The following is a 16,200-nucleotide window of genomic DNA, read 5'->3' as shown; positions in this document are numbered from 1 at the left end:
ATAATATAAGTCAAATATTACTGCTTTCTGATCTTTTATATATGACATTTAGAATAATTGGATCATTTATGTTAATTTTGTTTCAAAACAATCATTTAAATCACAAATATATATCAAATTTAGTTTTTAAATTATATGTTTTGATAAAAAAATCTTTAAAAGTATTAATATATTGCAAATAGTTGCCATTTTTTAAAAACAAAATATTTATAAGAAAATGCTTCGTAACAGAAAAAAATTAAAAAGAAACGAATGGTTATTATGGTCAAATATCAAGGACAGCAAAATAAATTTTATATATATATATATATATATATATATATATATATATATATATATATATATATATATATATATATATATATATATATATATATATATATATATATATATATATATATATGACCTTTTTAATTTATTTACCTATTTTTAATTTTTATAAATAAAATTAACTTATTTTATTTAATCGATCAACAAATGTATCTAATCAATCTAAATCAAATACATCAATTGTTAAATAAATTTTAAAATTAAACTGATTTATAATAGTGATTGAAAAAGTATATATTTAATCAAATACATGTGAGAACCATAACACTCATCCATTAAATACCTGTGTAGTAAATATCACTTGTATTAGAATACTAGGTCCACTTCTCTTGTGTCTCTCTTTCATGGAATCACCAAATTCTTTCAACTCAAGTCTTCCTCCTCACAACCAAACTGTAAGTACATCTCTTTCTACTTTCTTTTTTTTAATTATTTTATAAATTATATATTTTTCAGCTCAAAATGGTATAGATATTTAGGTTCAGAGGGAATAAAAATTGTTAACAAACCATCTAAGGCTAAGATTTACTGATATTAAAGATTACAAAAAATAGTAAGTAATTAGTCCTTACTCCAACATCTTAAGATCTAATTACTCATATTTAAAATAAAGATCAAATAGATAGAAGAAACAAGTCTAATTTGATTTTGTATAATAATATTTTTTTTATTATTATTAGCAATTTTACAGGTTGAAATTATAACAAGATTATGCAGAGATGTAATTTTTTTTTTATTGTTGAGGCAAACTGAGTATTTTTTAGTAATGGGTGTAATCTTAGAATCATATTGATGTTTGAATTATAAGGCTTTTTTTTTTTCAATTCAAAGTAGTTGTCTAGTTCTATAAAATAAATATGCTGTCCAGGCTTCTTTTTTTATTTCAGAGGAACAGTTTTTGGAGCATTTTACTTCTATCTCAGATTTTTTCTAAATACATTTTTGTTTTACAAAGTGTCCAGATACTTTGATTTTCTGAAATTTTACACCTATCACTCTTCAAACGAAAAATAGTTAATTACATACCAATAAAATGTCTTTAGAAAATCCTACTATCTTGATATTTTAATTTATAAATGCTACTAGTACTATTTTTTAATATGGTTAATAAATTAAACTCTTATATATATATATATATATATATATATATATATATATATATATATATATATATATATATATATATATATATATATATATTCGTTTTTTCACTTTTGAATTTTCTATCACGGATAATTCTATATCTATTTTAGATATATATTACAATCAAACTATTTGAGAAATAAGATTAAATGGGTAGAGATCGAAGGGAATGAAGCTCTAATGCGATGCAATGAGTTTTCGGTATGGCGAGGCGGGAATAGACCTGTTAAGTTAACACTCCATTACTCAAATCAATGAGTGAGTCATAAATTAATTTGAGGGTGTGAATGACATAATACATGATATTGTATGTGTTGTCTTTATATAGAATGGACGGTTATAACTGTCTTCGTGAGATTCGACGCCTTGAACATGTTGTCGCCCGACAAGATCCAATAGTGGGAAATATATTAGAAGTCGGAATCACATGTCATGGGTTGGGGCGATGTCTCACCCGTTCTGCATTATTTTTTGTGTGATCATTATTAATGGGTCTTTTATCGTGAACATGGCGAGCAATTAAGAACAATTTTCCCCCAAGCCCTTGCTCCTACTCGTAGAACAAGGGCTTGTCATGTGTGTCTTGATTTTGGCTTCTAGCTTAAGGAAATGGAAGAGTTTTGAAGGGCCATCAATGACATTGAAACATATCCATTAAGTACCCTATCAAGATTAGAAACATTTTGAAAGGGAGTCTCAATATGTGACCCTATGACTCGTAGCAATGATGTTTCTCTGTAATGGAGCATTCGAATATTCGGAATAGTCTGAGGTAAAATCTCGAGCGTTGGTGGTACGATTTTCCCAATATTTACTATGATGGATCATATGGTCGCTTTTGTTGAAGGGTATCTGAGAAGTCTTCGGCTTACCATCTTCCCTTTGGTCACTCGCGAACTTTGAGAGCTCTTCTTTTATGTTTTCGACTTCTTTCATCTTCGTCAAAATCTTCTAACTGGCCATCATTTCGGTGCTTTTGTGTCACCTTTTCAGGAGGAGCATATATTTTGCGAGTTATCAAGTTCATCTATTTCAAGGTAACACCTCAAAACCTTTGATTCCTTCTATATTTGTTCACATTACTAGATGTTCCGAATTGGCCAAAATAGTCTCAAATTATTTGGGAATCGAGGCCAAGGATAGTTTATTTATAACATCTAAACACCTCAACCCAACGATGCATCTTTCCTAAAAGAAATCCTAAGGGTTCTTACACCCAAAGAGGACAATACCTCGTAGCCACACTGACACGAACTTGAGATCGACGGTGCAAGATATTGCTCCGTCTGTGGGAACTCCACGTTCACACTGTGCCCCTTAGCCTCGAATGGGGCAACTATTACGGGTTGGCCAAAATATTCTCACATTGCTCAGAATTCGAGGATAAGGGAAGTTTATATACAACACCCAAACACCTCAATCCAATGAGACGCCTTTTCTAAAGGACAAACCCGTGAGGTTTCTTACACCCAAAATGGACAATACTTCATAGTTGTAGTGGCACAAACTTTAGTTTGACAGTTTGAAACACATAGGTTTCTTGAGAATAAAGTTTATGGAAGGTTTAAAGAAGAAAATCACCATTGATGGTGGAACATTGGTTAACTATATCTATTTTGAGATGACTTTAGGACTTTCGGTTCTTCATGTCTTACACTTTGGCGAAATCCCTTCTCATAGATTACTTTTTACAAGGATGTGAAACTTAAATTTATACCTACCATATGCTTCTACTTATGGTCGTTCCTTTTTAAATTGGAAGCCTTACTTAAATGGAAAGCTCTCATTTAGGATCTCAAAACGCGATAGGATATAACTGTTTCGCGTGAGTATATCAAGAGATGATGGATTGGAAGTTGGTCCTTGTAGGTTTCTTTTGAAAATATCTTACAATAGGTAGAAATATTTTATCCTAAAGTGCATATTTTGTGATACAAGATTTGTTTGTATCAAGAGATGATGGATGGGAAGTCGGTCTTTGTCGGGGACCAACTAGACTCGTAATATCTTATTTTTTTATACCTAGGGTCATCTTACCCGGTGTAACACTTTCAACAAAGTAAATATATTTCCATGCCTACTTCTTTATAGCAAATTTCTTATTTTATTCTCTTACCTTTGTTTCTACCTATCAGTGTGTTGCTTTAGTTCTAGGAAATTGCTTTTCCGGGTATTGGATGGTGTTCAAGTTCATATTCAAAGGTTTTGTTGAATGTCTCTAGGGGTGTTCTCACTCGAGGGTCCATACCCCTTACCTTCCCCCAACTTTGAACTTGGTACAAGGTCGATGTAGTATGGACTCATCTATGTGCTCTAGAGTGGATAGCTACTAAAAGCGGGGTGGGCCCTGATCACCACTTTGTTTCATGGCATGTGGTCTTTATCCCTATGGCTTTTTCTCTAAGGTTTTCATGCCTTTGGTCGTATACATGTGGAATTTACGATAACATACTTGGGTCGTGCATCTCCTTTGTGATCATAAGAAGAGAAATTTGGTGAAAAATCTATTCTCAATGAAAATGATATCACATTGTGATTCAAAAAGTGATTTCTGTATATAGCAAAAAAAACTTTGGTCTCTAGGCATGTTGGTAGGGCACATTGTGGCCAAATTCACCCTTCATTCAGAGTTGTCCCATGCACCTGTCAAATTAGTATGATTCATGCCAGACCTATTTGGTATTTCCTTTCAGAGATTTGGTCGATATTTCTTTTAATTCTTGGCGAGGGAGGCTACATTGATTTCCACCGTACTCTCTTTATCCTTAACTTTTTGGTTGTGTTTCAAAACCTTATGTATCCTTCATGCTCCATATAGGTTTCCACATATCATCATTGGCTCGTCATGAACATTGTGGTACTTCATTTTTAAGTGGATTGAGGAATTCAACACATCCAACGTTGCTGCGAAGGGTCAGCCCAGGATACACTTGTAGATGCTTCGCAAGGGGAATATTAAGAATTGTAGGTCAAGCGTCATGGTTTCCCTTCCTTCTCATAGGGTTACCATTAGCTCAATGTACCCCCGTGGTCGAGTGACTATGTTGTTGAAAACTTGTAGGTCATATTTCTCATATGGCTACATCTTCTCTTTTTCCACTTCAAGTTTTTCAAAGATTTTCACATACATAATGTCACAAGAACTCCCCCCTCGGTCGATAAGGATTTTAGAACTTCGAAGTTGGATATGTTTGTTGTTTTAACCAAAGGAATATTTTCATGTTGGATTCCACCAACTTTTTCACTATTCCAGAATTCGAGAATAGGTGTCTTTGGTTTTCCTTCATAATTTTCTCCTTATTCCTTGCTAACCCGCCATCAGCTCAACAGTTCTTCTTTCACCGTGCCCTTGGAGGGGTTCCTTGGTCGAGAAATGCCTCATGTGGTGGATGCAATTAATTGACAGTTTAATTTTATGTTTTCCTCCTTGTCGTCATTGTTGTCTTTCTCTCCTTTAGCCCAATGACGACTTCTATAATTTTCTTTGGGTACCTTTGTCCCTAGTGGTGGATAATTTTTTTCTTGGAGAGTCCTATCGCCTCTTATAGCCTTTCTTTATGTCTTGATCCTTATTCTGGTTGTCCGTATGGGTGCACTGGGTAAGTCGCCCCTTCTTGAACATTTTCTCAATCGCATCTTTTAGGTGGATGCATTTGACTGTGTTATAGTCGTGACTTTTGTGGAAACAACAGTACTTTGATTTATCTATCTTGGTTGACTCCCTTACTTGATAAAGGTTCTTAATCCTCACTTATTTAAATTAAGTATTTGTGTATTCTTGATATATTAGCACCTTTGATGTGTTCATGGGAGTTTATGATGAGAATGTAGCTCAAGAACCTCAGTTTGCATCATCCCTACGAAGGTTGGAGTCTTTATGAGTTGTTCGGTTGTGTCTGGGGTTCCTTGCTCCTCAGCCCATCTTTCCTTCTTCATCTATGATTTCTTCCGCTTAATAAATATAGGGTTGGGCTCTTTACAACATGAGATTTAAGCTAATGGCTCCCTCCAGTCCCAACTTTAAATGGAACATGCAGTATTGCCTAAACCCCTTTTGAATATCCACCATTTCAAGGTGTTTTTCTCCCCTTACATATATTGCTACCTTTGTAAATAATTCAATGTATTTTTGAAGAGTATCCTTCTTTTTGACGCATTTTGTTGAGCAGGACTATCATGGTGGGTTTCCGCTTTTGCATTGTGATTTGGGCAGTGAAGGAGTCATAAAACTTCTAAGAAATTATGCTTCTGTATGGGAGGTCCTTGACCCATATCATCGTGGATCCCTTAATGGATAACATGAAGAGCTTAAATTTTATGCCTCTTGGAGCATGATAATAGTCCAGCCTAGTATTTATATGCTCAATTATTTGTCTTGTTCCTCTATTCCTTCATTATTCTCTAGCTTTAGTTTCTTTTCATGAGGTCTAGGGATCCTACTATCGAGGATTCTTCTTGAAATCACATTTCTCTTTTGATTACTAGCCTGTGATTAAGCGTCGTGTGGTTGATCCCTTCAGGATGGGGCGGTAGAGATCGATGATGATGAGGGTCATCCGGTGGAATGTGGCTCTCGCATCTTCATCTAGAACTATGAGGTGGAGTCTAGTATCCTCAAGGAAGATTGCGAACTAGCGATCTTGAGGCCTACCGGCAAATTTTCTTTGATCCAAAGTATTCTTTCAGCATGGAAGTGCAAATTATAATGTTGCACTAGGTTATAGGAATTGTTCAGCAAATCGTTCACCTCTTGCGTGCCTAAACTAGCTTGTAGTTATTAGACATTGTGGAGAATTTCATGTCCAAAAATTATAGTTTATAACTAAGGTTATTTTGATGTTTGACCTTGGAGCTTAGGGTTCGAAGGTTGGAAGATCTCTGAAGGTCTTCTGGCCAGCTATTTTAGTTAAATTATCTCTATTGCAATGGGATTTAAATTATTTTCAATATTAAAGATTAAAATAACATTATAAATATAATAATTAATCATATTACACAACTGTTTTTTTTCACCTAAGTGGGTTTTTTAATTGGGATTTTTCCCTATGGTGTTTGTTCTTTCTATTGCATATGAAATTTATTATGGATTTTGAATGTAATAATTAAAAATATTTTTGCATTCAACAAAAAATCAATAGTCACGTTCAATAATTTATTGTGATTTGGTTGATCCATTTTATAGCGTTATCTCATTTAAATATTTATGGTTATTCCAATAGATTGTAGAAAAATCAGAGAGGGAGAAGAAAATTGAAGAATGGCTTCCAATTAATGCAGATAGGAGTGCGAAATGGTGGTACTCAGCTTTTCACAATGTTACTGCTATGGTTGGAGCTGGTGTTCTTGGTCTTCCATATGCCATGTCACAACTTGGATGGTATATTATTTTTTCAAAACCAGATTACATTTTTTTTAATTGTATGGTTTTTATGCTTTCAAATATAATAATTTTTTAATAAAGGCTCGTATATTGGAAAAGAAGAAAAAGATTACAATTATAAAAAAGAGGGGAACAAGGTTAGCCTCATCAAAAAGTAGTGAATCTAAAGAAAGGCAATTCTGACATATTTTTTATAAAATCATTCTTTATCTCAAGAGGGATAAAATAAAAAATATTATGGAATTAAAAGTAAGATCTATATTAGCAAAAAAGTTAGCACTGTTATTTCCTTCTCTATATATGTGTGTGATGATGATATTAGATTGATCAGTTGGATCCATGCAAGTTTTCCACCGTTTTCTTAGACTCCAAGGCACTAAGGAAGGGATGGAAAAATTTTAAGCCACCAATAGATATCATGTTTCAATCTAAAGTGTGAGCCAACCTTTGCTCTTAGTTATTTCAATAGCTTTCATAACCGCACCGAAAGAAAATCCCCATTTAAATTCTTAAATATCCCTGAACAACTAGCGGAAATAGATAATGGTTTTGGGTTTACTTCTAACCAAACAGCGAACAATGGATTGAAGCGGTTAGTCTTCATGCAAGAACCTAACAAAGCTTTGAGCAGTAAATCTCTAAGACAAACCTAGATTTTGTATGGACTTATATCGAACCTAGGTGTAGTTTTAAGTTGGATATCCTCCGAACCGAACCAATATTTAATATCAGGCTGACCACAAACTAAATCGAGATTTTACACCAGGATGCTCTCAAACCAACTGAGCTTTTACAATGGGCAAAGATCACGAACCAATAATAATATTTTCAATGGTTATCTTCAAGAACCCAGAAAGAGAGATTTTTCTTAATTGGTGGAACTCACGAACCAAATGGAAACTTAACATTAATCCCTGAAAAGAGCTTTTAGTGAGTTTAGCTCTAAACCCAAACAAAAATTTCCTAAGGTAGAAATATTCACTCAAGAGGAAAAAGAACTATTGGTGAATTTACAATATTACTCTTTCCAGAACAACTTCCTCACTAAAACACAAGAACCTTTCTAAAAGCACTATGAGCAAATTTATGTGAGAGAACGAAGAAATACTTTAAGAGAGATAATGAGATAGAGGAATATTCTAATCATTCTGACAGTTTCCAACTCATCTTACTAGGCTTAAAAACAATTTTAGGTGATTTTATTAAAGAAATGGAGACTTCAAAATGACTTTACTTTACGAAAAATGCCTTTTTGTTTTTATGAAACACTATTCACTCAAACACAAACAAATGAGCTTTCTCATTTCCATAATCTGAAGCTTCGGGTCTATTGCTAGATAAGCTAATCACATAAGCATTTCACTTAAGTCTTCACGGAGATGACGCTTAATATATATTTAAATCAGAAGCCATCATCAGAGGATATCAGAGTGAATATTAAATCCCAACTCTTCAGATATCTTGATCAACTATGTTTTTTTACTTTGATTGCTTGAAATAGCTTTAGCCCATGCTTGTTTTTATGTGGTGTTGTTATCAAGGTCTTGTTATATACTTTTATTATTTTTCATGTTACATATTCATGAGTTGTCATCATCAAAACCATGATGTTGACATGTCTAGGCATATCTTACTTAGCTTTGATTGCTTCTTAATTAAACCTACAAGCACATAGATCTGCACTTCTTGGATAGATAAAGATCGAGGAGAATGAAGGTTGGAATAAAAAGCCTTAATAAGTGAGAAATCTTCCATAGAAGGTGAAGTTGTTGATGATGAACTTTTACCAAGAAGCTTTGCATGTGATGAGATCCTTTTGATTACAAGTTTAAGATTTGGGAGATGGTTTATGTGCCTGAGGTTGTTTCTAGATTCCCAAATTTGGTTGATGAAAATATGAATGAATATTTCATCACCAAAGTATCCTATTTAGACCTACCAATTATGAAGTGTTGGAGCCAATCTTCCAATGTTGATGGAAGGTTGATTGTTCTGGTTTTCTTGCTAAGCCAAATCCAAAGATGTTTTGCAAAATTGTAGTAGAAAAAGATGTGATATGTGCTCTTCATTTTAGAGTTGCAGAGGAAATATTTGAAGACCATAGTGATTCATCTTCTCATTAATTTATCATCAATTGGGTTCTTATAATTCATAAGCCTCCAAACTAACATTAACTTGGATGGAGGTATCGGAATAATCAAAATATTTTTGTCCTAATCTAATTTCTTTGAAAGTATATGAATTCTTTAAGTTGAGCAGACCAAAAATAGAGTTGTTCCATACCATATAGTCTATATTAGCCTTAGTAAAACTTGGAGCTTGAGGTAGCTTGTGGGTCAATAAAGGGAACAAATTATTCCATTTTGTAGACAACGACAACTGACCTTCCTGAACATAGTCTGATACATATGATTTAGGCTTAAATGCACCTTTGGTCCCTGTAAGTTAGCGAGTTTTTAATTTTCGCCCCTGTAAGTTTTTTTGTTGGTATGAGTCCCTATATCTTACTTTTTGGTTGCGGTTTAGTCCCTAAAGCCAAAATCCGCAGGAAAATCTGCATGTTTTCCTGCGAATTTTCCTGCAGATTTTGATTTTAGGGACTAAAACAAACGCGAAAGTGAAATATAGGGACTCAGAACCAGAAAAAAAAAACTTATAGGGACGAAAATAAAAAACTCGCTAACTTACCGGGACCAAAGGTGCATTTAAGCCTATGATTTATCATTCATTCCATGTGATTGAATAAATTCCAAAGAAGTATCCAGGAGGAGAAGAGGGACACACCATGAGTATTTTCAAAACTTGATGGATGTTCATGTGACAAGAGACCAAGGTGTGTGCCTATTTAGGGTCATAAATTCAGGTTTGATGTTGATCATAAGGATGAGAAGATGCGGTACCTGATAATCTCACGAGGTCTCAACACTCTATTCTTGAGAAAAATGGCTAAAGAATAATTGTTGTTCATCATTTCCTAGCAAAGCTTTAGGTTTGTGGATTCATTTAATTTGATTAAAGACCTTGCACCTAGACCTCCATATGCAAAGGGTTGGCATTTTTTCCCACGCCATCTAACAATATTCCTAGCATTACTGTCTCCACTCCATATAAAGTCTCTATAGGCCTTTTATATTCTCTTTAGAAAGGCAATAGGCCAAGAATAAATATCAAGTCGACCCTCAATGAATAATCTAGAGATGCTCATGTTGAGGACATCTTCAGCTGGGCAAAAGTGGGCGGGGACAATGAATCTCCTTGTTTGACCCATCTAGAACATTTGAAAATACATATTGATCTCCATTAATGCCAATAGATAGATTAGTTCATGAAATAATTTTATGAATCCATTGATAAGAGATTGGAAAGAATCCAAATTTTTTGAGGACATGCATAAGGAAATTCCAACATGTGGTGTCAAAGGCTTTTGAGATGTCTACTTTAAGGGCAAGGTTACCACTGTAGTTTTTGTTGTCTATTACATTGATTGCCTTAGATTCCAGACAAGTACAATCCTTGATGTTTCTTCCTTTAATAAAACTTTTTTTCTCATTATATATGAGAATATGCATGAGAGAGTCCAACCTATCTACTACAAATTTAGAAAGGATTTTGAACTTGAAATTTTCCAAAGCAATTGGTCAGAACTTATCCATTGTGTGAGAATATTTGGTTTTAGGAAGGATGATTGTGTTGGATTTTTATTGGGAAGGATACAACCAATTTTGAAGAATTGAGTGACTGCTTTACAAACATCATCTTTAATAATTTCCCAATAAGAATGGTAGGAAACTCCACCAAATCCATGTGGGCTAGGGGAACTAATTTTTTAAGGCTAAAGACTGCATTATACATCTACTCTTTGGATGAAAGCATGGTAAGAAAATGATTCATGTTGGAATCCTCCAGATCTGAGATGACCTCAATGTGGTGTCGTTTTCTTTTACCTCCCCGTTTCACTTGGGAGGACGGCACGCTAGACCCTTCACGCGAAATTTGGAAGGAGAATGCGCCCGTGGTGGGATGAATTTTATTTCAGTTCTTCCTACGATAACACACGAACTTTCTTATTTGTCCTACGAGTAGGAAAGGGGAAAAAAGATCTCAACTAAACCCTAGGAGTTTGCTAAGTGTGGGGATTTACACCTAGACTAGAAATTCTGGAGTCCGGGAGGTCGGTTATACATAGGGAAGTGTTTAAACACCCTACATATCTGTAGTACTCTACAGGAACCTTCTCTGTGTCATTGTGTTTGTGTTTATTGCTAATGATTGGGAAAGTTTCTCCTTTGTGTTAGGAGAAGGAATTGAATTGATTGAAGAAAGACAGACAGATAGACAGACTGACTATTTTTGGTATTTTATTAGCTCGCTGAGATTCCTTGTGAACCTCATGCCTACATATCCCTAGTGGAAGTCAGAGCTTAATGTAGTTCGGGGAACTAACTAGGGAAATTAATTGTTTTTGGTGCCTTGCTTGAAGCTCAAGGTTGAAGCTTGGAATTAAATCTCTGTTTACAGTAAAGAGACATGAAATTATCTCTACAGAGAGGTATTTGTACTATTCTACCACAAACATTTAAAGGAGTGACAGAATAACTGGATTCATTTCATTCAAGAGGGGGACCTTACTTGGGTGTACAAGTATGCCAGTCAGATGCCTCTTAAATGAAAGAAAAATGCTCGTCCAAATTAGGGAAAGTGTACAAGTCTGGGGATGTGCCAGAGCATGTCTTTCAGAGTCCTAAATGGGAGACTTTGATTGAAATTGAATTTGAAATGTTTGTTTGTTTGAATGTGGTAGAGTAGTAAAAAATATCTCTCTATAGAGATAAGCTATGTCTATCTACTGTATGAAAGATTTGACTTTAGCTGGCTTGTATGAGGCCCAAGCTTGAGGCTTTTTGATTGATTAATTAATATTATTGACTCTGGGAGATGGCTCCACTGGGGATTAATTACAGGGTATTTTTGTGTTCTGTACAAAGCCCAGAATTGAGGCTGACTCTACTTAGGGAGACTCTATTTGTGTGCCTTGTACAAAGCCCAAGGTTGTGGCTGACTGTTGAGGATAATTGTGGTTTTTTAGACTATGACTCTAGTTAGGGAAAATATTATTTTCTGCCTTGTACAAAGCCCAAGGTTGTGGCGGACTCTTAAATGAATTAAGTATGTATGACTATATGGGGAAAGATCCTAAGTGTTAGGAATCTTTGACACATGAAAGATATGGTTTATCTGCCTTGTACAAAGCCCAAGGTTGTGGCTACTGAGTGATGAAGAACTCACTGGGGAGACTCTTGACAGGGGAGTTTTATTGTTTGGGTGCCTTGTATGAAGCCCAAGGTTGAGGCTAACTGTTTTTGTTGGTTTTAACTATACTGGAGATTAAAAAAGACTGTTTTTCTTTTGGAAGCTAACCCTTTCCAGGGATTTTGACTCAGCTGGTGAATTTGTCTGTTAAAAGACTGACTTTATCATGTTTTTTGGAGGCTGACCCTTTCCAGGGGTGTTTTGACTCTTTTGGGGAAATTATCTCCTAAGAGAATGAAATTATTGTTTTGACATTTAAAACAGATGTTGGAGGCTAACCCTTTCCAGGGGTTTTTTATTGAAATGAAGGAATGGATTGATTTTAAATGACTTTGGAGGCTAACCCTTTCCAGGGATTTTGAGATTGAAAAATGGATGGCAGAAAGATTATCTAGTGGAGACTCTTTGTTTAAAGCCCAAGATGAAGGCTGACTCAATGCTGAGGATGACCAAAACATAGATCCTAGACTCTACTAAGGAGGATTGATGAAGATAAGGGTGACAGAGACTGTCCATGTCTCTCATTCCAAAAAGTGTACTCAATGCAAAATTGAGACAAACTTAGCTTGTTTTAAAGTCTGGTTTAAATTGGAAGAAACTCACCAGGGTAGGTTAAAAGGTGACTAAAGACCTGTTCCTATGTTTATAAGAAACCTGATGGGTCCTTGTATACAAGCTCAAGAGGAAGCCGGAAATGCTTTTAAGAAGCCTGTGGGTCCTTGTACAAAGCCCAAGAGGAGGCTAATCGAGGGTCCTTGTTATAGCACAAGAGAAAGCTTATGTGGTTTTGAACTTATTTTGGCTCTAAGCAAATGGGTAAGAGGTTTCACCGGGAATAATTCCTCTTTGGGTGGATGTGTCCTATTTATTTGGATTCTAAGGTTTTTGCCAAGATGTTTCACCGGGAATAATTCATCTTGGGGGTTTGAACTACAGATCTCTAATTAGGAAAGAGCCTTCACCGGGAAGACATTCTCAATCCTAGGTCATATTCCTATAATATATATATAGTTTAACTGTCCTAAGGTTTATACTCAAACGCAGTTCTAAACTAATATATGCACAGTTTATATTTGACAGTAATTTAAACAAAGACTGTAAATTGAAAGCTTGTAAAGCCTAACCTGGATGGAGTGGAGGCCATTGAAGAAGTATGTACAGAGCCTCAACAGTATTTTTGTTGTTTTTGTTGATAACAGTTGAATATATATGATAAACAGTTAATGGTTTTTGAAAACAGAAGAAGTGAAGATGGACAAAGGTCACATAGGTATCTGAAGAGTTTCACCGGGAATAATGCCCTTCAAATACCAGAAGAATGTTTTGAAAACAGAAAGAAGATTTTGAAAATACAGTTTTGAAAAACAAGCTAAGAAGAGAAGATTTTTGGGACTTACACTCTATTAGAGGCCCAGTACTTTACAGTACTGGTGATAAAAGCAATTTGAAAAAATGATTTGGAATGATATAAGGTTTTGTTGTTTGAAAACCCTAATCATTTGATTTTATCAGAGATTGAAAACAGTTTTGAGATTTGACAAAAGTCAACTTAATTAAAGCAAAGATGAAGATCTATGCCTAATTAAGACCTAAGTGATTAGGGTTTTATCATAAATTTATTTACAAAAATGATTAGGTTAAAACAAAGTGAAAATATGTATTAAAGTATTTAAGAAAACACCTAACACCATACTATTTTAAACCTAATAAAAACATGTGAAATAAATAATATTTTTATGATTTTTTTTATTATTCACAAAATAGAGATATTAAATAGCATGTGTGTAAAAAATGAAGTGAAAATAAATTAATTTGATAGGTTAATTAATTATATGAAGTTGTGAGAAAATTGAAGTAAATAAGTGATAAAAAATAATGTTTTGGCCTCACCATGGTTTGAACCCACGCCCTTGAAGCCAACAACTCAAAATAACACCACTGCGCCAACGCGCGTTTGGTGTTAGTAAGTTGCCTCCACTTGGTCATATTTCAAAACAAGTTGTAATTCCTTAAAAAATAAAAGAATCAAAAAGTCTGGGGCGAGGGGGATTCGAACCCCAGACTTGTGGCATGATGATACTAAAGGCGCATGTGTGGCCACTAGGGCAAGTTGTTTAGTCGTTTATAAAACGCTTTCAGTTAAATATATTTTAAACCCTCCCCTGAGAAATTAAAAATGGCGCCACCACCATCTTCGTCTTCAACCTCAAGCTCCATGATTTTTTGAATTTCTGAACTCACTCGTTTCTCAATCATTTGCCATGATGTAAACACGAAACTTGCTCTAAATTCACTCACGATTCTAAATATGTAACTAACATGAACTAATATTAACTACATCTAATTAATTTAACAGAAATCGTGAAGAACCCTAAAATTTCAAAATCAAATTAAATGACTATACTGAAAGATAAATGAATGATGATAGAGGGTTTTCAATCCTCTGATGATGCTGAACAAGATAGAATCGAGCTATTTCACAAAGAGTACTTAAATTATAGAGGTGAAGTTCAGAAACTTACCTCTGAAACTGAAGGTCGTGAGGATGATGGAGAGCACCTGGGCTTGAATGAATGATCTCAATAGCTTCCCTGAGACTCAATGATGCTAACTGGATGCTTATTGTAGCTTGAATCCTCCTGAATTGCTCTATGGACCTCCCTCGATTTCAGCTTCAAGTGAACATGGAGGTTGTTGAATTTGGAGTTACAGGTGAGCTGCAGCCATCTGGTTAGCTCCACTATGACCTAGGGAGTGTGTCTGAATGATTGGTTTGGCCTGAGACTCCCTGAGTTACTCCATGGACCTCCAACTGCAAATGCTTCCAAGTGAGAGCAACAATGGTGTTCCTCCACTTACAGAAGTGATCCAGGTGCTTGGATCACCTCAAATGACCTCCCTTGAGATGTTGGAATGCTCACTTTCCAAAGATGAGCTTTGGTTTGAAGAAAACGATTCTTCTTGCCAAAGAACTTTGAAAAACAATGAACAAGAGGAGAGAAAGAGAAAGCAAGTAATTGAGTTGCTTTGGTGTGTTTTCTGAATGAGAATGAGGCCTCTATTTATAGGCAAATGGATCAGTATAGCTGCAGAGGAGTGAGCTTCCTTAGTGAGGGAGTTTTGGTTTCTTAGCCATGAAGAAATTCAAAGAATCTCCAAAATGCAATGATGCATTTTCGAGCCAATTCTCCCAACCATTGATCTTGCAGGATCTTAGGGAACATTTCTGATATGTAGCAAGTTTCTATTGGCTTAGGAGAAGATTCCAATTGGTGAATCATTGCTTATCATAAATTCTCAAAAGTAATGATTACATAATCACATGTTCTTGCTTTTGGGAATCTTCTTCAATCTTCATGCCATGGTGAAAATGAATGCATGGCATTGTTTCAGACATGTTATGGGTCGTGTAGCATCCATTCATGAAGCAAAATGCACAAAATTGCAAAGTTCCAATTTGCACATGACCTATAATTTCACTTTATGAGGCCAACTTTGAACAAGCATAACTCCTAGCTCAAATTGAATTTTGAGAAGGTTGAACACAATTTGGAAAGCCCTAAACATCTACTTCAAATCATTAGTTTATGTCTTCTTCAGATTCCTTTGGGAAATTTGTGAAAAATGAGGCCAAAGTTGGAAGAAAACTAGGTTAAAACACTTAGAAAAATTTCTAAGTGTTTATGACCTAAACTTCAAAATTTCCAAAACTTCATAAATGGTTGATCTTTTGAAAAAAGTTCCCTTGTAAGATGTTGTTTTATTTTGCAAGATCTACAACTTTCATGTTGGAAGTTTTTTGAGTTGTGTAGGTGAAATTTTGAGATCTCACCATGCCTTTAAAAACCCTAATTCCCGACTTTTCGCTCCTTGATGAATTTCTTTGAATTTCTTTGGCCAAATGACTTTGATATCCATATATTGATGATATTGATCTTTGAAAGTCATTTTTTGACCAAAAACCTTAAAAGTCAATGATGATCCTTCACAGTTGACTTTTTCCTGACAAAGTGAATTTTTGGGCTTTTGTGTAGAAA

The 16,200-nt window shown here is 34.8% G+C and overlaps 1 protein-coding gene across 3 annotated transcripts; it reads left to right on the top strand.

The window, feature by feature from the left end:
• The first annotated feature begins 595 nt into the window (after positions 1-595).
• On the top strand, positions 596-15,644 carry LOC131652932 (lysine histidine transporter 1-like). 3 transcript variants are annotated; one of them, XR_009298887.1, is made up of 4 exons: positions 596-725; positions 6,693-6,850; positions 13,244-13,314; positions 13,404-15,644. XR_009298887.1 is itself a non-coding variant. In XM_058922930.1 (3 exons), exons 1-3 carry the CDS (start codon positions 675-677, stop codon positions 13,284-13,286), a joined length of 252 nt encoding a protein of 83 aa, XP_058778913.1. In that variant the 5' UTR covers positions 602-674; the 3' UTR covers positions 13,287-15,644. The 3 variants fall into 3 exon arrangements, 1 of the variants encoding a protein (XP_058778913.1); XR_009298886.1 differs by having other exon boundaries at positions 6,693-13,314; XM_058922930.1 differs by having other exon boundaries at positions 602-725; positions 13,244-15,644.
• The last annotated feature ends 556 nt before the right edge of the window (positions 15,645-16,200 follow it).

This window comes from Vicia villosa, linkage group LG2 (assembly GCF_029867415.1).
Source record: "Vicia villosa cultivar HV-30 ecotype Madison, WI linkage group LG2, Vvil1.0, whole genome shotgun sequence".
NCBI lineage: Eukaryota > Viridiplantae > Streptophyta > Magnoliopsida > Fabales > Fabaceae > Vicia > Vicia villosa.
The sequence above is the reverse complement of the archived record's forward strand: the minus strand, read 5'-3'. Positions and strand labels throughout refer to the sequence as shown.

Excerpts from the sequence above, each read along its gene's own strand:
- LOC131652932 (XM_058922930.1), top strand. The coding sequence starts at position 675 with ATGGAATCACCAAATTCTTTCAACTCAAGTCTTCCTCCTCACAACCAA. Across the intron at positions 726-6,692 it reads TTCCTCCTCACAACCAAACT|ATTGTAGAAAAATCAGAGAG; the intron begins GTAAGTACATCT and ends TTATTCCAATAG. Across the intron at positions 6,851-13,243 it reads GCCATGTCACAACTTGGATG|TAATTTAAACAAAGACTGTA; the intron begins GTATATTATTTT and ends TATATTTGACAG.